General features: G+C 43.7%; 1 protein-coding gene across 1 annotated transcript in view; it reads right to left on the bottom strand.

The window, feature by feature from the left end:
- LOC147734659 (V-type proton ATPase 116 kDa subunit a 4-like) overlaps nucleotides 1-25,096 on the bottom strand; it is a 222,762-nt gene that overhangs the window by 85,469 nt on the left and 112,197 nt on the right. The window contains exons 15-18 of the mRNA XM_086952957.1: nucleotides 17,898-18,114; nucleotides 15,335-15,442; nucleotides 10,682-10,807; nucleotides 1,185-1,302 (exon numbers count right to left, since the gene is read on the bottom strand). Coding sequence (XP_086809083.1) covers nucleotides 1,185-1,302; nucleotides 10,682-10,807; nucleotides 15,335-15,442; nucleotides 17,898-18,114 — 569 coding nt within the window. The remainder of the gene's footprint in view (nucleotides 1-1,184; nucleotides 1,303-10,681; nucleotides 10,808-15,334; nucleotides 15,443-17,897; nucleotides 18,115-25,096) is intronic.

The following is a 25,096-nucleotide window of genomic DNA, read 5'->3' as shown; positions in this document are numbered from 1 at the left end:
ACCTGCAAATTTTAGGTCTACTCTTCATCATTTTTGCTTAAAAAAGGTCAGCAAGTGGTGGTGACGATTTTTCTCATATATATATATATATATAAACCGACGCCAAAGTTATTCACAATAGAATTTTGAGATTTTGCATTGAAAAAAATCCTAACTATAACTACCTACTGGTGACCGCCAGTAGGTAATATATATATATATATATATATATATATATATATATTTTTTTTTTTTGGCATAAGACGTCCGCAGCAGCATGCAGCAGCAGCAAAGTAGACGAGGCAAACCCGGTTTCCGTGAACGTGGTAAGTTTTATTTAAGTAAATCACTCATCACCACTCCGCCATGACGCGTTTCGGTGCACACAGCACCTTGATCACATATATATATATATGCTCAACATGTATAAAGGTCACAGCATATTTTACATATAGGTAATTTGATTCTCTATTTTTATTATATTTTATGTGTCACAATATGTGATAAGTTACATAAGTTTTTTTATTATATGCTTATGGGTCTCTGTTTTATTTTATCTATCACAATGTGTACATATGATCATAACAAGTGTATCTATAATTGCTTCTTTATTGAACTATTGGAGGGAAATACAAAATAAAAATAAATAATTATAAATAAGTAAATACATAAAAAAACATTACTGAACAAATTAATACAAATAAATAAATAAATTAGCTGTATATACTTCTGCCCACTTAAAACACATACTTATGGCTCCCAACATGTGGGGGCAGCCAGAGCCCCTCTATAGTGATGCTCAGATAATTGTCTAGTGGCAGCTGCGCTGTAAAGCCAGAATATTAAAAAGCCAGAGCGAACGAACTCCTTCCTTCGCCACACTGCTGCATCCCACAACATGATACCTGCACTTCGGTGGTGATAATGCACAACACGGAAACACTTTCCAAGTAGGCTAAATACTAAGCCTCCATCCTCCCAACCACACACTCTGCCCAGTATAGCATGCTACCCACAGGGGCTAGTACTCAGCACCACAAATAGTGGTAGTAAGCAGTATATAAATGCAACAATATAACATAACGCAATATAAAATGGCAGTGCAGCTGCAACAGCAGATCCAGAGTTGTTCAATAAATTAAAAAGACTCATCACTCAGCCACGTGCCCCCCCCAGTTTTAGTATGATACATAGTTATTACTCACGTGCATGGGCCAAACTGAGAGCCCACAGCCGGAGATAGGAGGCAGTATTGGATATACAGCCCAGGCAGTATTCTATGGTGTGGATGCACTGATGCACAAATATGTCTCCAAAGTTGAACTAAAAAATAAACATGACAAATTAGGTTATTTTTGTACATTGGAAAATTTCCTACTCAAAAAAAGAAATTATTGTGGTCTGGAATTGGAATCTTGAGGAATGACAGCAAATTTGCCACAGTGATTTAATAGTTCATCTCTCATCATCTGGCTCACCACTAGAGTGTCACATGAGTGTCCCCACAACACAAATTATTGAAAAATGTTCTTCCAAAGATCCCTCTTGATGCTACTTCATTCAGCTTCAAAATCATCCTTCCCTCGAGAACATTTCTTTGTCCGAACCTGGTTACCCGCCTCAAACACATATTTCTTCAACAAATCTCCATTTCTTGTGAATGCTCCCCATTCTGAGAACACCCTACTTTCCAAGAACTCATTATCGCTTGAAAATATTTCTACTTGGAAAAGGCCCTTCATCACCAGAACTAATTTCAAAGAGATGCTTTTCCTTCCAATAACACACTCCATCCCTAGAACATTCAATCCCCTAAAACTGATCCTAATCCAGTAGGGACTCGCATTCATCCCATGAGAGTGGTCCTCGACCCAGGTAATTTCCTCCACCTTCAAAACTCTCCTTTTCCGGGAATATTTTTCCTTCCAACAGGACCATCTTCCCACAGAACACACTTCCCCATAGTAATGCACCTCCTTCCAGTAACATCTGCATTTCAAGAACTTTCCATCGCTGGCAAAAGCTCCTCCTTCCATTAACCTCTACCATCACCAGAAATTTCCATTTCCTGAGAATTCTACACTTTCCACAGCAAGACTCTCTCACATCAACTCTGCTTATTCTAGGAGTGATGTCCCTCTCAGGAAGACCCTTCTCCTCCAAAACTCTTCATCTCCATAGAGTGGATATTCTATCAGGGTACTGCCTAGCTTTCAAGAGTGCCCAACTCTCCACAGCAGCTTCATCGTCTAGGAAGGCCTTTCTTCCCCAAAAATATTACACCTCCAGTGAACGCATTTCCTTGCAAGAACACAACCCTTCACAATATTTACTTTCTGAAAAGTACGGCAATACACACAATTTCTGCTCCCTTAACAAGTTCTTCCTCTAAGTGACTGTCCTATAGAACTGGTTCTATGGCAAGACAAGAATAGACATCTCCCTTATCTGCCACCACTGGGGTGTGCTGTGTTGTAGTAAAACAAATGGATGCCCCTCGTTAGGTAGAAGGGATATGTATATGTAAAAAAGATATATTACATTTTTCAAATTGCAAACACTTTTCAACATAATATACTCAATGTTTCCTGGCCTTGCTTTCTAGTGGTTTTAACTACTCAGCCTAGTGTTTGTCAGAAATCAAAGCAGTGTAAGATGTACACTATCAAGAAAGGCTTAAAGTGCTGTGAAATATGAACAAAAAAGCTCTCAGTTTCATTCCAGCTAGGGTTTTGGAATTGATATTTGGGTTCATTTAGAGTTCGGCAGTATGGACATTCTATCATAAATCACCATGTATACGACTCCGCCTACCTTCAGTTCCCGCGTTCCAGTCAGAGGTTGGAGAACCGCTGATTATGCGTCAGAGGAGCATGAGCACAACATTATTGGCAGCGCCCCATGTGCCACATGGCACCCACCTTTGAAGCATCAGGAGGCCAGCCTATTGAAGATGGCAATCCCAGGCCAGGGTTTCTCTGCCCATGCAAGACACAATGGGCCTTGGCAGTGAAAATTTAGCAATGTCACTTTAGGCAAGGAGTAGGCGCCCTGTACACCGTGGCGAGTGTTGTTTTGCGCCTCTCAGGAAAAAACCTTTCTTTATGGAATGATTTTGAAAACTAAAAAGTATGTTGAGCGGGCCCTCACAACATGGCAGCCCTGCAGGCATTCAGTGATGCCAAAGCATTTTCGGCAAAAGGATACCAGCCACAATAGTAAGGTTCCCTAAGTGCAGTGGATGGTCTGATGGTCGAAGGATAAAGGCGGGCCATCCATTACCAGGGTAACCTCGGATGGCCATTGACATACTTTGATTGAGGTCCTTGGTGGTCGTTCATGTAAATAATTATGAATAATTGAAATAATTTACTGTTCAACTTGATGTTTTTTTAAATTTGTTGCCTTATAGTTGATTTAAATATTCATATAATATATTATAATCGCAAAAAAAACTGTGTCCTGGATACTGACCTTTCGCAGGTCAGCAGCACGGCATACTGATGATGCCTCTCAGCCAGCTTGCTGGACATGGATAGCTGCTGGGCTCATGCGGGGCATCCAACGACTCTATACACCCACTGCCTAGCACTGACATGCTACATAGGAATATCCCAGACCTCTCAGGTGCACCGCTATGAATACCATAACTTACGAAATACTATTATTTACACTGCACAGGAAAGCAGTTATGCGTCATCAATAGAAACATAGAAATAAAGTTATCAAATTTCTTTATAAACAGAGACTTGTGATGCACCCAGTTGCCAATTATAAAGAAAAGACGTCAGAATTCGACTGTTATAGCCTTAGATCCTGATGTAGCAGGCTCGATCGGCCATTACAGACCCGCTCCAGTGTTTGGCGAGGGCCTTTACCAGCGGGGCAGGGTTTTAATGGCTGGTAGAGCCGACTATAGAGGGTTCTAAGGCTATTAGAACATTCAGCCCCTAGAGGGCTCTGTGAGGCCTTTGTAAACAGAAACAGCTGCAGGGGCGGCTCCTCCATTAGGGCAGAGGAGCATCTCCCCACTGCTTTTTCGCAGTGCGAGAACCAGAAACATAAAATGGTATTTTAAATACCATTTTATGTTTCTGCTTCTCGCACTGCCAGAAAGCAGAAGGCGGGGTATGCCTGTTTGGAGGAGGGCAGGAGGGTATGCCTGGTTGGGGGCGGGCGGGTGGGTAGGAGTGGCTTTCCCACTGTTGTGGGCCCTGTTTGGTCGACCCTCTGGGGTCGACCAAACCAGTCATGCGCACTCTAAAATGGCCGCCCTACAGAATGCCCGGATGGGTGGTGCCCGCATCAATCACAAAGCTGCCATTGCAGCATTGCGATTGCTTTTTGGGAGGGGAGGGAGTATGCCTGTTCCTGTTCAGGAGCAGGAAAACGCCAAACGCGGGACCAGGCCCAGGAGCAGAGGCGGTACTGGACTCGGTCAGGTAAGTTTTTTTTACATTTTTATTTGAAGCCCCCCCCCCCCCCACGCAACCTCCCCCACACCCGCGAGTATTGCGAGCCATGACAGCTGTGAAGAAACATTGAAATGTTGATGCTTGCGGCTTCTACGAGGCATTGGAGGCCTGGAGCTCTCCATTGTCTTCGATGGAGCGCTCAACTATCCAATATTCTAATATAAGTTATTACAGTCAAGTTCTGATGTCATAATGCCTGCTGCCAGACCCCGCAGCTGAGGTAAAAGTCGGGTCACAAAGCATAATTGTAGCAGCTGTTTAAATCAATTAAATCTGAACCTTGCTTTTCTTTCTTCTGCTCTATTTCTTTAGCTTACAATGACAAGCAGAGAGAATGTATTTATGTTCTACACTCTTTGGATAGAGAATAGCTAAACTCTCTCTACATGTTTCTACATATTACCAGCTGGTGCAGCTATTTTTTTTAACTGGCTTCTACTGAACTGTTTCTAATATCTGTTTGCAACAAATAACTAACAGGTTGTCGATGTGTTTAATTTTGCACTGGTTTTATTTTTACTCTTTATGTTTGCAAACATGCTCGCTCTTTCATATTAAAGAGCTATGCGCCAAGGTTTTAAGTAGTTTGTGGGAAAGGTGATGTGTGACCGTGTGTTATATGGGATAAAGTACCCCCTGGTGTACATGATAAGGATAGTGTAGGTCACCTCAGAGTTCCATTACCTTATAAAGGAGCTCAGCCTTTGTCTTCATCCTCTATATGGTTACGAAAGTCCTGGGTGACTTGAAATATCCTTATAATGTATGTCAAGGGGTACTTTATCACTTATAATATTACTATTGATACTATTAGTATTATTGTTATTATTATTATAGATGGCAATCCGAGAGTATCTCACACGGTAGAGAGACAAAATATCAAAATTAAAATATCGATATACAATAATATCGATGTTTTAATTTCGATGGTATAGAATATCGATGTGCAATAATATTGATAGACAGAATGTCGATATTAAGGTATGTATGTTACTAATATCGAAATTTTGTTTAGTGTTATGTATTTTATTATGTTGTATATATGTTTGTTAAACATGTTTTTTAATGTATGTTTAGAAATTAGTAATTTTGTTTACATTTTGCGTTTTAGTATCAGAGCGGGTTGTGGGTTTAAAGGGGAATAGGGTGGGAAGTAATTTAATTATGATTAATTAATTATTTTTAAAAATACTTTTGATTAATAAATAATTATTAATTAATCATTAATTGGTAATTAATTATTATTAATTAGTTAATTAAATTAATTAGAGTTAATGTAGTAATATTTATTATTTTTTGTTATTGGTAATTAATAATTAGTTGGTAATTAATTATTATTAAGTGATTAAATGACAATTACATTTTTTATGTGATTTATTTATGTGTAGTGGGTTGTGTGTTTATAGGGGAATAGGGTGTGACATAATTAAATTAAATTAATTAAAGAGAGATTGAATTTATTTATTGGTATTTATTGTTAATTAATTGTTAATTAATTGGTAATTCGTTTTTTTAATTATTTCATAATATTAATTATAAATAATGTATTAATAAATATTGTTTCTTCTTGTAAATATCTTAATTAATTATTAATTGATCATTAATTATTAATTGGTAATTAATATGTGTTAATTAGTTAATTTATAATTACATCAATGTAATAATATTAATTGTTATTAATTGGTTAATTGATATTTTTTTGTGGGAATAGTAATTTTTACCCCTACGTCTCCTCGCTCTGAATTCGGCCCAGAGATGTGACAAGCTAGTAGGCTGCCTTGGACAGACTTGCTTACAATGTAAGTCCTGCAACTTTGTCACACCCAAACCCTGCTTATCTGGGCACAGAGCCATTGTGCCAAAACACACTTCCCTCACGGTCCTCCAGCTGAATGTCATGTCTCTTGCAAAACACCATCCTGAAGTTAATACTCTCTTAACTGACGAGAATCCTGATATTCTAATTTTATGTGAAACCTGGCTCCATGACGATCTGACCAGCATGCCGAGTCTCCCGCTGCCAGAGGGCTTCTCAATGAAGTCTATCAATAGAGACACTAGGGGAGGTGGTATAGCTGTCATATACCGAACGATATACACCTGCTCTTTTACGAAGGAAGACATCTGGGGGTGTGAAAGTGCTCATTTTAAAATTACTACAGGTCTCCATTTTGCCCTCTCTGGCCTCTACATTTATCGTCCTCCGGGACCCACCTCTAAGTTTATTGAGGAACTCCTAGAGGTGGCTCACGCCCTAGTAGTGACTCCGGCTAACTTTACTATATTGGGAGATCTTAACCTCCACTTCGACTCCACTCTAGACCCCACCATCAAAAATCTTCTGGCGGATTTCACAGCCTTACAGTTAAATTCACTTATTCATACCACCACACACTCCGCTGGTCACCTACTAGACCCCGTCTTTACCAATATCCCGGAGGCCAGGGCTGACCCACCCAAACCCATGGGATGGACTGACCACTTTCTTATCAGATTTCGGATGATGGTAAGAGAATTGCCCACTAAAGAAGTGTCTGCCTCTTGTCTTAAGAGACCATGGCATAAACTTCTAACTGGTGACCTACTCACCACTTTAGGAGAATTCCATCACAAAGCTACTAAAGACATCAACACGTCTTATGCTGCTTTCCAGGACTGGATCACTAAAGGACTTGACACCCTTATACCAGCTAAATGGACTAAAGGACGTAGCTCCCCTTCCAACCCATGGTATAATGAAACTCTGAAAATCATGTGGAAAGAGTGCAAAATAGCTGAGCGTAGTTGGAGAAAGGAGTACAAAGACAGGGATAAAGCTCTCTACCTGTCCAAATTAAAACTCTATCACAAAGCCATACGCGCTGCGCGCGCCTCCTTCTACGTAAAAGAAATTAATTCCAACACTAATCCTACAAAAACTATTTTTAAATTGGTGCAAAAACTTCCAAACAGTGGCAATCCAGCTTCCTGCATTACCTCCACACAGCAGTGTGAGGATCTCGCCGTTTTCTTTATAGAAAAGGTGAGAAAAATTTATAGTGCCTTTTCACAGGACTTTCCCGACCTTTCTAACCCCTCTAATCCATCTATCAAGGGCACCAGGCTGTCACTCATACCTGAAATTTCCCATGACGACCTAGCCAAACTTTGCAGAAAGGTTAAGTCTGGTTCCCCTACAGACCCCATGAGACTGGCCCAATTTCTTGAATCTTTAGATATTTTCCTCCCTTCCTTGGCCACGCTACTTAATCTCTCCTTCTCCTCGGCTGTGGTCCCAACCTGCTGGAAACAAGCATGGGTCTCCCCTGTTATTAAAAAGCCTACTTTGGACCCCACAAAGCTGGAAAACTTTAGACCCATCTCGCTGCTTCCATGGGTGTCTAAACTAGCAGAAGCCCACGTGAATAATGTCCTGTCCCACCACATGGTCCAAAACAACTTGGACCCATCTCAGAACGGGTTCAGGCCAGGACATAGTACCGAGTCTGCCCTTTTGTCTACCACCGAACACTTCCGGAATATACTTGATGCCGGTCAGAGTGCTGCGCTGATTCTACTTTATCTCAGCGCAGCCTTTAATACGGTTTCCCATAACATCTTGCTAAAGCACCTCGAGGCTATAGGGATTAGTGATCTCGCCCTTGACTGGTTCCGTTCATTCTTGAAGGACAGATCCTTCCGGGTCTCAGTCCCTCCGTTTATCTCCCGGTCCCACTCCATCGGCCAAGGAGTTCCCCAGGGCTCTGCACTCAGTCCATCCCTTTTTAACCTTTATGTGCAGCCTCTCTCGGGAGTGGCCAAAGATTGGGACCTCACGCTGGTGTCATACGCTGACGACACGCAGCTGGTCATCACTCTCACTGAGGGCCCTTCAATCTCGGCCACGAGATTTAGGGATGGCCTGGCTGCAGTTGCCCAGTGGATGACGGGCAACTGCCTACAGCTTAACGCAGGGAAAACGGAGGTGCTGCTCCTCGGAAAAAACTCCAGTTATTAGAGTGATCACTGGTGGCCTTCCTTGCTGGGCCCCATCCCATCACCGAAAACTCTGGTGAAAAACTTGGGCGTCTGGCTGGACTCCTCGCTTAGTTTTCAGACCCACACAAAGAAAGTGGCAGCTACCTGTGTGGGCTTGCTGAGGAGCCTCAACCCGATACTCGGTTTCTTTGATTCCAAAACACGCCAGCTAATTGTTCAATCCATCATTCTCTCCCGGTTGGACTACGCTAGTGTTCTTTTTTTAGGCGCCAATAAAGCAGAGACAGCACGGCTGCAACGGGTACAGAACTCAGCGGCAAGGGCCGTGGTGGGCCTCCCCCGTAGGTGCTCCGTCAGAGCTACTATTCAAAGATTACACTGGCTACCTATCGAATCCCGAATTCAATTTAAGACCCTCACTATTGCTTTTAAAATTCTTAAATCAGAATGTCCTGAACTTCTACGCCCGCTCTTAATACCTTACATCCCTCAACGCAATCTGCGTTCCTTAGGTCAACATCTTGTGACTATTCCTCGAACGAAGCTCTGCCGTATTGGTGGCCGCTCCTTCAAAGTTCTGGGGGCAAAACTTTGGAACTCACTGCCACTGAACATTCGCTCCCTGAATAACTTGTCCGCTTTCCGGAAGGCAATTAAAACTCATCTGTTCCCACTGTCCTAGGCCATCTTGTTTCTCCCTCCCCATTCCCCTCAGTAGTTATTTTATGGTTATTAGTGCCGGGACGCCTCCTTGCTGGGGCAGCTGTTCGCGCTTAAACAAAAAAAATACATACAATACATACGCTATCCAACGCTTTCCCTACTGTTGCACCCTTTGGAGTGGGAATAGTAATTTTTACCCCTACGCTATCCATCGCTTTCCATACTGTTGCACTCTCTGGAGTGGGAATAGCAATTTTTACCCCTACGCTATCCAACGCTTTCCCTACTGTTGCACTCTCTGGAGTGGGAATAGTAATTTTTACCCCTAGGCTATCCAACGCTTTCCCTACTGTTGCACCCTATGGAGTGGGAATAGTCATTTTTACCCCTACGCTATCCAATGCTTTTCCTACTGTTGCAATATGTGGAGTAAGTATATATATTAATTTATATGTAGAGTTTTTAATTTATTTTAAATGTATATGTATTAGTTATTATCTTTTAAATATGTTTTAATGTTTATATTTATAATTTGTTAAATTATATGTATTTTTAAATTGTTTTTACATTATTATTAATACATTTAAAAAAACGATATTTTTAACTCCGATATTTTTGTACTACGCTATTTTTTTCCGATGTTTTTGTACTTACCTTTATGTAGATAGAACTCCGATATTTTTTATGTCGATATTTTTGTGTCGATATTTTTGTATGTCTATATTCTGTCTGTCGATATTATGTCATAGATTCATCTCACACGCCTCAAAGGATACAATCTGAAAGTAGGCTCCCTCCAACATTGTCTGGCAGCCACATTCTTGTGAGCTAGGACTACAGATTTACTACAAGTGCACAGTTTATCTTTGCCTCTGTTCTCATGTGCAGCTTTACATATGCTATTCTATAGCAGAAGTGGCTTTGATGTCTTCCGTTTTTAACCTTGTTCATCTAGGTCCATTGCAAGACAAGCAAAGAAGGAACACTGACACGTTACTTCACAACATGCCCTGGACTCCTGTGACTACCATATTACTGCTTCAAGTTAAAGACTATTATATGAATGGCCCACTGTCTTCATAGTCAGCTACTATCTGGACCTGCCTAGGAGAGAGACCAATCTCCACAATCTCTTGTCTATACTGTCTGAAGACTCTCAGAAGAATCCCTTGCTCTTCAGAATGGCTACCTAGACTGCAAGCCCTACAATCCCCTTTTATGGCAACTCTAATGGCTGTTCTTGGGACTGCAGAATGTAGACCTTATCAGCTGAGCACAACCATTCGGTCCACTTTCGCATCAAAGAGTTTGAGAGAGGTGTCACGTCTGCTGGATGCTTTTGAGACCAAGTATTTTCCCATCAACCAGTACGTGCCCACCTGGGAAGAGGTGAATAAGACAAGACAAAAATCCATCCAAAGCAACCTATCCATGCAAATCAATGCACATTCATGCAAATCAATGCACATTCCTTCACCCTTGTATGTATCTTGAAAATTAGGTGAAGGTAAATGAGACATTCCTCCTTGTCTCAAAGTAGTATTTATCTTCCAGAAGGTCTGCCCTCTTTTTTTGTTTTTTTTTACCTCTTCATCATGGTCTCCATGGCCACCACCGTGATCTCCTTGGCTAGCAGGTTTAGTATGATTAGACTGTACCACTTCCCCTTCGCCGTGCTCTGAAGCAATCTCAGTTTCAGGTAGAGACTGTATCTGTCACAAAAAGAAAGATGGAAATTGACTTTAAATGTAATGAACACCTATTTTTACTTTTTACTGAAAGAATTGTGATGGGTGAATTATGCTTTTTTACTCAAAAGCCAACATAGAGTTTTTTTGTTTTTTTTTAAATCATAGAGATTTGGCTAAAAACTCCTGCCGATGGAATGTTGTGGTTAAGATGCAAAAACGTAAAACCAGTGGATTTGGCAATTATTGTGAGCAACACACCGCTGCCTCCCCTCAATGTACTGCCCATGACCTCAAACATGACATCACAAATTACATCATCCATGAAGATGCTTCGGAGCCTTAAGTACTAAAAGCAAGGTCTGGTTGAAAGTCAAAGGGTAGGTAACTTCCATGTCCTCAGCTGGGAGTTTCATGCAATTCCCCACAGTAACAAGATCAGGTCAGCTGCGGAGTTGCCCGAGGAGCCTCCCTGGGCTCCACCCTCTTCAACGTCTACATGGCCCCTCTTTGCTGCCATTGTCAGGAACCACGGACTCAACATTGTCTCTTAAGCCGACGACACCCAGCTGATCCTCTCCCTCACCAACAAACCTACAGCCTCCAGAATCAACTTCCACATTTGGATGAAGACTGTTGCCACCTCGATGAAAGATAGCTGGCTCAAGCTCAACTCGGACAAGATGAAGTACTCACCCTGGGACTCACCCCTCAGCATGGAATGATTACTAGTGGCCCGCTGCTCAGGCACCCCCCTCCCCACACCATCACGGATCACGTCAGTAACCTCTGCATTATACTGGACTCCTCACTCACAAAGAACTGCCAGATCAATGTTATATCCTCCTCTAGCTTCCACACGCTCCACCTGCTTTGAAAGACATTCTAGTGGAACCTCACAGAATCCACAAAGATTTTCACCCATGCACTCATCACCAGCAGACTCAACCACGGCAACACAGTCTAAGCTGTCGTCACCCAGAAAATCCTCAGGAAACTACAGAACATTCACAACGCCACAGCCAGACTGGTCCTCAACATCCCCTGCAACAGCAATATCACCGAACACCTTCGAGAACTCCACTGGCTTCCAGCCGACAAAATAATCACCTTCATGCTCTTCACATATACATACAAAGCTACCCACAACACAGGATCCGCAGTTCTGAACCAACGCCTCTCATGCCACATACCCGCCAAACACCTTCACACTGCCCAACTGGCCCTGGCCATCGTCCCACGGATCCACGAGACCAAAACTGGAGGAAGATCCTTCTCCCACCTTGCCACCAAGAGCTGTAACACCATGCATCTCCACTTCAGGCAATCCCGGTTGCTGACCCAGTTCATGCAGGATCTCAAGACCTGGCTCTTTGACTGAACTTCTACACCCAGACAGATCAGCAGCCCCACCTCTCAGTGCCTTGAGACTCTCCTGGGTGAGTGACCGTGCTTTATAAACCCCTGATAGATTGATTGATTGCACAACCATGAACTAGCTAGGCTGTATCTAAACCACCTCTTGAAGTAATACCCGCCCATTTTAGCACCAAAAAAACGTGTGCGTCAAAAAGACTTATGTAGTCTTATAGCCCGCTGCTACGGTTCAGGCCTATAAGGAGGGGGTGGGCCTTTAACAACCGGTACCGCCCGAGGCAGAAGGACTGAAAGGCTATTAGAACATTCCACCCACTAAGGGTAGAATGATCTGAATGTAAAAGGATGACACATGAAGACAAACATTGGAATGTTGGAGCTCTAAGATTATACCCACCATTATAAACCCAGAGCTGTTCAATTGTCTTCAATGGAGCGCTCAGAATTCCAGATTTCTAATGGAATCATTTAGGCCCTGGCAGACGGCCTGTCGACCTCCAGGGTGGTGGAGGCCATGGTGTCTCTGTGGTTTGACTGGAGCTGCCTCCACAGCACTAAAGGTCTGCTGAGTGGGTGCCATTTTAAAGTACCCACTTCACAAATGTTTTCGTCCTGACAAAATAAACACAAAACGCACACGTTTGTTTTCTCCACAGAATTCCATAAATGTCCCCGGCATGAAGTGAGCTTTATCCGTGTGCTTGGGCTGTGCTGCATTTTCCCTGACCTACTTCGCCATAACATGCCACGAAAAAAAGGAACGGTTCCATGTACACGTACAGATGACAGTCACTGTGACCTGCCGGCCCTTTGGTGGACAGGACACAAAGTTAGAGGTTGACACTGACAGGGAAGGCTCTGCCAGTGTAAACTCGGCGCTTCCCTGGTTCAAAACTGATCAAGGTCTAGGGAACCACATGTTTGATGGAGCGGGACGACCGCCTATTTACCAAGGGTCCTTTACTCTGCAAAACTAGTGAGGTTGCTGGCTATTGGTCCAAGCAGTTCACTTCAAGGGGGGTCTGCCTTTGCAATGAGCTTAGATCTGGGGACAGTTAGGGAGCTGCAGGCAGGACCCAAGGGAGACAGTGTGTTGATTGGTGATCATGACAATTTTCTTAAAATGTTGGCCCTCTATGGAATAGCCCAGACTGGTCTTTAATTATTAAAGTCACTATTATCTGCGTAAGGATTTTGTAGTTAAAAGAGGGCAGTAAACAGTTTACTTGACACTTACATTGAACTGGTATAATTCTTGATGTCAGGCGCTAGTAGTTGGTTGAACTGGTATAATTCTTGATGTCAGGCGCTAGTAGCTGGATGGTTGCAAGCAGTAAATATGAGCTGCACATCTATCCAATGTAGGGCAAGCTGGTTCAAGAGTAAGAGATAGCAGCTCATCAAATGTGACAGATGTTATAAGTGTCAAGACAGGTATTTAGGGTGGGCCTGCTGGTGCTCTTTAACTGTGTAGATCTCAGACAAGACCATGAGCGTTGAATCACCAAAGGGTCACGGGTAGCAGCGTGATGTCCCACATTAACAGACACCACAACATCACAACATTGAAACCTACTCCCCACATCAGCCCCTCAAAAGACTCCTATTTGCTGCTCATAGATTAACAGAAAGATAATGGCTGGAAGCTACTGGAAGTAAGTGGGTAACAAGGGCTGAACCTTGAGATCAGGGCTAACAAGGTCAATACCAGGTGTACCAAAGGCACGTCATGAGTAGCAGGTGCTACCCCTAATTAAAGGCCATGGACAAAAGACTGTTTTGGTGAGCTTGTTCTGGATTCCATGCTAGGCAGTAGACATTTTATCAGAAAAAAAGTCATATCCTTTGAAATGATCACAGAGCTTTTCTTACTAAGTTGTATTTCCACCAATAGTTAAACAAGGTACAAGTATATGCTGCAGAACCTGATGCAGGGCACAAACAAATTCGAAAACATACCAAACATGTTCATCTCGCTGCTTTATTTCTCCATATTCTTAAGCTATGCAAAGAGCCACTATGCATTATAAACTATATTGGTAAACAGGACAACCGGAATGTACCCTATTGAATGAGGCAGGATTCACTTGCAGAAATGCTGAACTGTGAAAGGTTTTGTGACTGAATACGACTTTACTTACAGAGAGCTCTAAAAAATCCAAAAGGCTAGGCTTCCTGCCTTGGAGTACAGCTGACCCCTAAATGCAGCCATACTCACCCCCTTCTCTTTACTGTCCATTGAGAAGCCTATATGCCATTCATTCAAACCTTGATCTGCACACAGACAAGGCTCCCTTGTTTACCTCATGTGTTAATCTTTATGTATTTACCAATATTATTCTTACTCTTCTCATGGTTTTTCTGAACACAGGTTAAGGGTCTGATATAGAAGTCGGTGGAGGAAATACTCTGTCACAGGGAGGGGTCGCGCGGGGAGGGGGTCACGTGGGGGAGATGTTTAGATTTAAATATATTAAAAAAATAACTTACCTTAGCTGTCCCGATCTGGTCCCGGGTCGTCTCTGTTTCTATGCTCCTCGCTGGAAGCAGGCAGCCTCCCTTCCCTCCCCTAAGGCAATCACAATGCTGCTAGGGCAGCGTTGTGATTGGTGGGGAGGGCGCCCAGATAGACGTCTATGGGGAGGCCTTTTTTTCCATGGAGGCTGCAGCCTACATATGGAAGAGTGCGCATGACTGGTTTGGTCAGCCCCAGAGGTTCGACCAAACAGTCAGGGCCCTGAACATTGGGCTAGCCACTCCTTCCCTGCCCAGTTGCAGGACCGCCCACCCGCCCGCCCCCAACCAAACACTTCTGCTTTCTCGCAGCACGAGAATCAGTAACATAAAATGGTATTCATACCATTTTATGTTACTGTTTCTCGCACTGCAAGAAAGCAGTGGGACGACGTGCCTCGGCCCACATTGAGGAGCCGCCCCTTCATCTGCCGTATTATAAACTTGATCGGATAGAACGTGATCGTAATACGTCAGACAGGATATCCGTAATGTTTGTGACCGTGTGTTCCCCTTCACCCACCCCTCCACCGACTTCTAAATCCGGTCCTAAATCTTTCTGGTGCCACAGATCACAGGCCGCAGGTGAATGCAAATCTAGTCCAAGCTACATCAGATATCAGGTGTGTTTTGTGGAAAAAATAAGAGTGGTACTCTCACCATGCGCTGTTCTTTCTGGTGATTGGCTCGCAGGACGAAGGGTTTGATCAGCAGCATCCAGGGCACAGCGATTAAAGCAAAGATCACCAGGAAACTCTGAACCTCTTTCTGCAAAGTGGATGAAAGTAGAATTGAGAGTTGGATACAACATAAAGAGGCATCAGCAGTGACCATGAGAAGGCTTCAGGCTCAGGGAACTAGAGCTTCATGTGTAAAAGGCAGACTCTTTCAGGTGAACAATGGGTGATTATTTGTGACAAATCCCCCTCCATTGAGGTTTAGTGTTAAGATGTGATTTTTCATCTCACAACAGTTTGATACTGCAGCTGAGACCACATATGACTACTGTCTCACATGTGCCAACGACTGTTAATTATACGGCCTGGTGTAGTGTGAGGTGTGCTTCTCTCTGATAACCACTTTGGGTCAGATCTATCATACTTTCACGCAGCAAGACACCCTGCTGTGCTGTGTAAAAGGGAGAGGAAACAAATGTGCAAAATTTCACATTTAAGCAGCATTCCTGCCCTCTCCTTACACTGGTAAACAATGTGCTACCTTGCACCAGTGCAGGCGTCCTTGCGACATGGTGCATGGGGGCCTGTGTTGTAAACAAAAAAAACCTGAGCATCCTTAGCTGTAGAAAGTTCAATGTTTAGGTCCCATACTGATCCTGAATTCTTTATTTCATTCTTCAGAACAGATCCATAGGCTTCTTGTAACCACAAGCCCACGTCACTTCATATCAACGTTAAGCCTTAAGCCAACACTAGTTTCGCCATTTCGGCAAATCAGTCCTTCTTCATTTGGGCCACAATCAAACATGAAACTCCTTGAAATCATTTTCTATAGCCAAAATAAATGTTACCACCACCAGCTAAACTGAGTAATAAGCACTATGTGGTAGTTGAACAAACATATGTGAAATAGTTCAACAATTGACAACAATGGAGAACTCAAGTTTAAAGTATGTGTAAAAAAGTACTTTTATACAACATTTTTGTAATTATTCAGTGGGATGACACCAGCTAAATATAAACATTACCTTGTGTTCCCATCTACTTATGCTCGGAAATTGGATAAATGAACACTCTTGTGAGTAATGTGCGTACCCAAAAACCAAAGTTACCTTTTCAAATCAGTGATACCGGTCTATTAACTAAATGTGGTCAGAGTAAAGAGAAATGGAAATAATATGAATCTGACCCTGCATCATTTACCAGAGGGCCACTTTAAAGTCAGGGCATGTTCCACCCCTGAGAGACAGGAGATGTCACTGGGGCCCTTTAGTGAAGACCTGTACATAGTGCTGAGGTAGTGAGACCACCCTGAGACCTATGAATGACCATAAACTGATATGATGAGGCAGGTCTCAGTGAAGGGCAATGCAGCACTCAAGCTCATGTTTATCTTCCTGGAAGAGTAGGGGGAGGGGCTGCTATCATGGTCACCTGGACACTTGCCAATGTATCTATTGTGCACGTGTTTGATGATATGTTTCATAATATGGTCCCCTTAGAAAAGCTATCTGGTCTGGGGATGAGCTTTAAGATTTTGTTTAGACATCTGGAAGTTAAGGCAACAGGTGGTGTTGTGGTATTTCTTAAGCATATTAGGTTGAATTTGTTGCCGAGAACAATGTCGCTTCTTCCGGGAGCCTAGTGTCAGAAGAACTGCTGCCTTGCAGAAGATGTGCAGTATGTGGATTTGTGTGTGTTGGAACACAGGTTAACGTTTGATTCTGTCTTGGATGGATCAGTAATGAACCTCTCTAGATGTTTTGGTGCTGGTTGGTGATCCTTGACCAAGGCAGATGTTTCTGGACGAGAATTATGTGTGCTCTTCCTTTAATTCGAGCTCAGACCAGAGCCATGCCCCTTGCAGTCAGTGATGGGTTCCTTATTGTAGTGCCACAATTAGCACATTGCAATTGTCTAGTTGTGCTCTGACTTTTACTTGCCTGATTATGGCCAGGTGGTTCTAGACAGTGTGGCATGAATAAGGTTTATTCATGGTGTCATCTGTGTCCCGTTTCATTATTACCATTGAGTCCCTTGATATTATTACCCTTTTGTTTTGAACAAAATGGTGATTTGGTGATGAGCTGGGAGATGTGATATAGTATTTTCGGTTGGTGTATGGAAGTTTTTAACCTCATTAAACTTTCAGACACCCAGAATCTAAAGCAAAGGGGGAGGGTGTTAAGGTGCATTTTGTTTGTGACTAGGGTAACCAAGTGATCCATGCTAAATTGAGCGGTCGCCACAAAGCGGTGGGGCATTTGTAGCCAGAGAAAGAGTAAAGTGCCTTTTTTATTAGCCAGAGTTTCATACCCTGCGGGATGCTACAGGTTACTAGGCTTAGATCAAACGTAGTGATCTATTTGCATAACAGTTAACTGTGGTCTGCATTTTGATTGGAAGCCCATGAATTGCTGTTCTATTTATTAGTACTGTTTGGTTGATTTTGCCTGGGTGTATTGTGCATTTGCTTGAGTGACAGTTCTCATAACTTGTGTAGGCAAAGCGTGCTGTAGATGGTGTTTCATTGGAACCTGCCCTACCTGGTGCGGATACAGAGGGCCATTGGTGGGGTCGCTGTAGTTGAAGAGGAACATGTTGATGAAATGGATGAGGATGCTTGGAGCATGCTGCGACGTGTGGACGTCAAACTGGCACCACTTGTAGATGATCATGAAGACGAGGTACCCAAAGAGACAGAGAATGAAGATCATCTCGGGGATGAACTGCACCAGAATGTTGATGGTTCTCTTGAAGTACCTGGAAAGACATGAATTCGGGTTACAAGTCATCATAGGTGGCACCCCTGCTTATTTGGCAGGTGATACTACTTTAAAGAACACTATATCATGATGCAAGAGCAGTCTAATACTACTATTAAAACCAGCAATCACATACTGAATGTGCCTTTTCCTTTGGCTATGTTCAGCATTTCACTGCCTCTTGGCTAGGTTTGCACCTTATAAATACCACAAACATGCAATCATGCAAAGAAAGAATGAGAGTTTAGGCTAATTCTCGAAGTAAAGAGGAGAGTTGATGAAAACATAAGGAGGACTCCTTCGTAAAAGGATAGAGCATTCACTCACACCCACTGCATAAGTATATGCCAGAATCTTCAACCCTGCGTTGTCCTGGTGCAGAATGCTTTTGTGCACTGCACTCTGCGCCTGGGTACCCCCTCCACCATAGCGCCTTCTCAGGGGGGAAATGGGGTTGGTCTGACAACCAAACACCCTGTCTCCTCCTTTTGAGGTGCAGACACTGTCAGAGAGAGTGACCTTTAAATTCGCCTTCAATCAAACTGCACTCCACAGTTAACCAAAGACATTAAGCTGCTTAGTGGCTTCCAGTCACACATCCCAGGCACCACCTCCTCAGAGGGCAACAGCCATCCAGATCTTAAACAACAGATACACAGGCTCTGGCTTATTCCACTCCCCAAGTGACTACCAGATTGGGGTTTATTGGGGGTTGTGGTAAACAGCCTAATTGAAAATCTACCAAGAGATTCCTATCCCTAAAGGAAATTGACCATACCATTGCATACACATCTCTGTAAATATAATGTAATGTATATGTAAAGGTAATTTCTACAGTGCAACTGTTACTCCGACGAGTGTCCTGGTGCACTGCACAGATAGTGAAGGTACAGAGAGACGGAAAGGGACAGAATTAACTATTAGAGAAAAGCCAATCTCTACACCCCTTGTGTTGATTAATGGTACTAGGAAGGTAGGTTTTCAGTGTGGTGTGCTTGGTTGAAGCATGGGAGAACATGTGAGTGAGGAACCATAGTATGATGTCGGAGAGCATCATAAACTTAGCGGGATGAGATAGCCGGTTGTACATGGATTGCAAAGTAGAGTTCTGCTAGGTGTTCTATTGTTTGCTGGAGTGAATGTATTCCTTGTGAATAGTCACAGAACAGTATATTCCAAAGATGATCCCCTCATGCCACCTCCAACATTAACCCATGGATGTCCACGATAATGCTTAGTATGCCCACAGAGATATACCCCCATAATACTTTGCATATCTTAGGCCACGGGCAGCATAATACACAGAATAAACACATTATGCCAAGGAGGGTAGGTTTATGCCTAGGCCTCAGTAATGCATAGGATCCCCACAATATGCCAAAGAGAGCCAACAAATGCCATACTTTCAGTTATTTCAAGGAGTGCCACTTCATAATGCCATGGAAGAACACGCAAGATGTGCTAAGACCGCCACTAGGCCCCGGAGTCTCAAATCAGGCCAAAGAAGGCAGCGTTATACCAGGGACTCCATTATACCTAGGATGCCATCAGTATGCCACAACTGCATCAATTTCAGCCAGGGATGACCTAATGCCTAGGAAACCTAAAATATGGCAATGATTGTCACTGTATAATGCCTAGGATGCGTGCAATATGCTGAGGATGTCTACCATATGCCACGGAAGCAACCTTACTGAGAAAATGGTAGTTGGTACCCAATGCCAGAGGTAGTAGAAACAAGTTAACTACCATCATCCAGCATGCACATGGGTGGCCATCAATCAGTCATGCACACACATGCGCACATACACACGTGTAAACACACACACACACACACACACACACACAACCATTACACACCTATAAATGTATATGCATTCACACAGAAAGACATAAAGACACTGGCACACACGCATGCACACACAGACATTTGTGCATACATTTATGCATAAACAAAGGTACACACATATGCATGCTTTCCCCTCACTCTTACCCCAATTTGAAACACATCTAGTTTGGTAACTGTCATCTTCTCCAACTCCTACACTATTGGAGCTCTGCAAGTTAGTGGGTTCACAGTAACTGCAGCACTCATTCCTCAGCAAAAGGTCCTGCATTTATACATGCCAAAGTAAATGATAGCAGGGAGTCTGCAATACATAGCTAAACAACATAAACCTTACAATAACCCTCATGATGATTGACGTTTGGTAGCTGCTAGCTGCACTGCATGTCTGTATAGGGCCTGGCCACTCTGCCAAACAGTATGATTTACTTTGAGGATCAGGAGCACAGCACTCTGGTAACGTCACCTTCAGCTCTCATAGGGCCCTGGCTGCTTCTCAAAAGCATAAACACTGCATGTGTCAAGGGCCTTCCAGTTGGCATGATGAGCCGTACAATTCAATATATCATCGAAGCCCATTGCACCTTCTTATCAAAGTCGATGCCATGCTGTGCCACAGTCATTCTCCCTGGAGAAAGAATGCAGGCATTTCTTCAAGTTTCTTACACCAGTCAGTGACAGGGGTGAGGCAATTGATGATGTTCATAAAGAGAAGCAAAGGCTAGATTTACAAATACAGGGCCTATGTGATGACACATCAAATGTTATACTCAGAGTCAGTAGGAGTTGGTGGATCAATTTGTGGCCAGTTTGAGACAAGTGCACCAGTTTGTGGTATAACAGTTGCTCAGATAAGAGACCAGCTCATAGTTCACTGTTCATGCAAAAAAGAAGACCCACACTTAAAGATGCCGTTGCAATGGCAAAGATTGTGGAAGAATCGTACAGTGATATAAAGGAGGTGAGAAGTTGAAACCAAGGCAGGGCAGTGATGTAGCAGCAGTAGAGAAAGGAAACATTGGAGTGGAGGTTGTTGAGATGAAACCTGCAGCTAATAATGAAGGACCAGAGTGGGAGAAATAAATGTACAAAGGGAATTATTTGGGAAGCAGGTTTCTATGTGTTGCCGACATAGGTTGAGGAGAGTGCCTTTGCAGCACAGGTTGAGGAGAGTCCCTGTATTCATAAGAGAAGTTAAGGGTATGTTGGAGGAAATGGTAGAAGAGAGGTAATCAAGGTGGTAGAACCCACAGAGCGATGATCAACTCCTGATATCTACAAAAGGCAGAGGCTTTTTACTGACCCGAGCAGCTTGAATAACAACTTCTAGAGTGATAGTTCCCCCAACATTAACGGATTTGTGTTGCTGTTGATGGTTGCAAACTATTTCTCAGAACTAGGCCTCAAGAGTGCTCACCACAAGATCATGATGCATCCTTATTCTGAAGCCGTAACTGACATCCTCATGTCCATCATGATGATGATGATTCTTCATTCTGAAGCCGTAGCTGACTTCATCATGTACCTCATCATCATGATACATCCTTATTCTGAATCCGTAACTGACTTCCTCATCATGTCCCTCATCATGATGATGCATCCTTATTCTGAATCTGTAACTGACTTCCTCATGTCCATCATGATGATTCTTCATTCTGAAGCCGTAACTGACTTCATCATGTCCCTCATCATGATGAGGCATCCTTATTCTGAAGCCGTAACTGACTTCCTCATCATGTCCCTCATCATGATGATGCATCCTTATTCTGAAGCCGTAACTGACTTCCTCATGTCCATCATGATGATTCTTCATTCTGAAGCCGTAACTTACTTCATCATGTCCCTCATTATGATGAGGCATCCTTATTCTGAAGCCATAACTGACTTCCTCATCATGTCCCTCATCATGATGATGCATCCTTATTCTGAAGCCGTAACTGACTTCCTCATGTCCATCATGATGATGCATCCTTATTCTGAAGCCATAACTGACTTCCTCATGTCCATCATGATGATTCTTCATTCTGAAGCCGTAACTGACTTCATCATGTCCCTCATCATGATGAGGCATCCTTATTCTGAAGCCATAACTGACTTCCTCATCATGTCCCTCATCATGATGATGCATCCTTATTCTGAAGCCGTAACTGACTTCCTCATGTCCATCATGATTATGATTCCTTAGTCTGAAGCCGTAACTGACTCCATCATGTCCATCATGATGATGATGATTCTTTATTCTGAAGCCGTAACTGGCTCCATCATGTACCTCATCATGATGATGAATCCTTATTCTGAAGCTGTAACTGACTTCCTCATGTCAATCATGAGGATGATGATTCTTTATTCTGAAGCAGTAACTAACTTCATCATGTCCATCATGAGGAAGTCAGTTACGGCTTCAGAATAAGGATGCATCATGATCTAGTGGTGAACTCTATTGGGGCCTAGGTCAGAGAAATAGTTTGCAACCATCAACATCAACAGGGGTGCTTCAGTTTACCTACATTCCACTTGGTCTCAATTCTGCGACTAGTGGGGAGGAGCTATGCTAGGAACCAGGATGGCTGCATAAGCTCCCGGCTCCGCCGACCTCCGCCGGCAGCTCGCATATCCTGTTAACTATCCTTTCCTCACGCCGGACTCCCGCGCACATGAAGTGCTCCTGACTCCTGCGGTGCAATCCCGGACTTTCCAACTTACCGGGTGACGAAGTTATGTCGAGTTCTATTCTTGCCTACTCCAGGGCTGACGCCGGGACCTCGATTTCTAGCCCATCCGGGTTAGAATTGATCAACATTGGCTGTGGGACCAGGGTTGCGTCCGGTCTCCCGAACTCGGATCATTCTTTGCATTTCTGATTGGCAACTCAGTGACCGGCTTACGCTAAGGACATGGTACAGTGACGCAAGTGAACATCGGTAGCCGCGGTCGGGGGTCCGACGCCCGGAGACCCTGCTGGGGGGACGGGATTGACTGGCTTGGCCCCCGCGGGTGGCGAAGGTGTCGCTTCTGCCAGTTTTGAGAGCGTCCTCTGTTGTCATCGGCTCTGTGTGTGCCTGGTGCCTCGGAGTTGTGTCCGGGGTTTGAATCCTGCTTCGTCTCTTCGCGAGAGGGGATGGAGGGGACGGACGGCACACCATCGTTGAGGTCCGTAATGGCCGCCATTGGGGCGCTCCACTCCCAAATTACCGTCATGTACGCTCGGATGTCTGTAACGCTGGACAACGTCTGTTTGAGACCAGAGGACGATGCTCCGACATGTTATCAGCAAACTGTGGTTTCTGTGGAGTACTCTGCCTACCATTTTGAGGTCCCCGGTCGGAAGCCTGATTTAGCCCACTTTGATGACTCTGGCTTCATAGGTGGCGCACCTATGATCATCGTTAGCTTTCCCTACTCGATCCCTGCTCGGCGAAACATCGTTACTAAAGGTTTTGATCGCCACAAACAGCTCTTCAGTGACTATCGGAGAGGTTTGCCTTTCTTCTTCATCTTTCCTTGCCGGATTTGTGGATGTCGCCATCTTGTATCCTGTCTTTGATCCGATTCCATTGACTTGAACTGTTATGAACGCTTCGATTTCCTTATGATGACTGTGGCTTGCGCGACAAGGGCTTTCGTAAAGAACCGTACTGGTCAGGGTTGACTTTTGCTTTTGGGGTTTGCTATGTTATGTGATCCGTGCCGGGATTGTACCTTATATCGTAACGGGAGTCGGGTGGTTCTGTTGATGTCCTCCCCAGGTTGGGGTTCAATACTTGCTTCAAACAGTGGCTAATATGTCTTGGGAAGGTCGCTAATGGTGGGGGGTAAGGGAGATCGGGAGTGTGTATGTTGTTCTCCTCCTCCGCCTTTTTTTCCTTTCTTTAGGGCAAGTTCCGGGGCGACAGGCACGCTGTTAGTGGGGTAGGCCGTAGCCATTACAGGGGTGCAGGGTGGCGGGTGTTGGGGGGGGGGTTTGTTATTTTAGTTTGTTTTGTTCTATGGTCCCTTTATTTTCCTTTCCTCTTCTCAGTAGGGTTGGCTGTTTCTCCTTCTGTCACTTCTTGCTTTATTGGGCGTCTATACCAGCTTTTACTTTACTGTCTCCTAAGAGTGGGTTTTCTGGATGGTGCTCGCACTAGATCGCTTGCTAATGGATCAACCTTTACTCCTTGTCTGTCTATCGCAGGCTTTGCGTGACTAAGGCTGTATTATTTGTTGCCTGTTCTTGACTGCAGTGCGTGGTGCATCCCCTCATCTCTTATTGCTTCTTATAGTATGGTGTGAAGCCTCTTATAGTAATGCCACTACTGATTCTTCAAAAAAGAAAAAACGAAACCTCCGATATATCCTTTGGACTGGTGGCGCATTTTATCATACGCTGTAATGTCTTCGCAGCGGTTGCCAGGGTCGATGATATATGCATAAATTCTAATTTGATTTGCTGAGTTTGCGGCCGGCCCCTGTGGTTGTAGGCCTGCACTTGTAATACTTCGAATGCATCAATAAAGGTTTTCAAAAAAAATCTCACATCTTTCAGGGTGACATATTGATGGTCCGGGAAACAATAGAGAAACACAATGTCGCTTTCAAACAGGTGTTAGAAAGGTTGGGAAAAGGAGGTTTGTCTTTGCACAGGGATATTGTTACTTTTCTTGATATTGAATATTCTGGCTATACCGCAGCAGCTAATGGGTTGTGGCCGAAAGCAGACCTCCTGAAAGATATAAGGCTGCCTCCATCGCCAACTGAAAAATACCAGCTCAGGTCTTTTCGGGGCCTGACTGAATGATATGGAAAATTTGTAATGGATTTTGCTGACAAAACAGAGTCTGTGAGGACTTCATTAAGTAAAGGAAAAACATTTCACTGTGAATCATTTGTTCAATAAGACTTTAAAACTATTAAGAAGGACATAGTCAATGCAGATGTTTTGACACGTTTAATGTTCTCACAACCTGATGCAATAAACTGAGGCCATGTTGATGGAAAGCTCCGGCGGCGTCTCATGCGATGGCCTGGCACCGCTCTATGCTCAATTGGGGCAGGGCAGAAGGCATGGCTCTACAGACGGAGGACTTACTGGGACTTTGCAAGTTCCCTCTTGCTAGAGATTGGGGGGCTCTGTTGATTGAATTGCAGAAGTCAG

The sequence above is a fragment of the Lissotriton vulgaris genome, chromosome 1_2, assembly GCF_964263255.1.
Source record: "Lissotriton vulgaris chromosome 1_2, aLisVul1.2, whole genome shotgun sequence".
Taxonomy (NCBI): domain Eukaryota; kingdom Metazoa; phylum Chordata; class Amphibia; order Caudata; family Salamandridae; genus Lissotriton; species Lissotriton vulgaris.
Note: the sequence above shows the minus strand (reverse complement) of the source record. Positions and strands in the feature narration are given on the sequence as shown.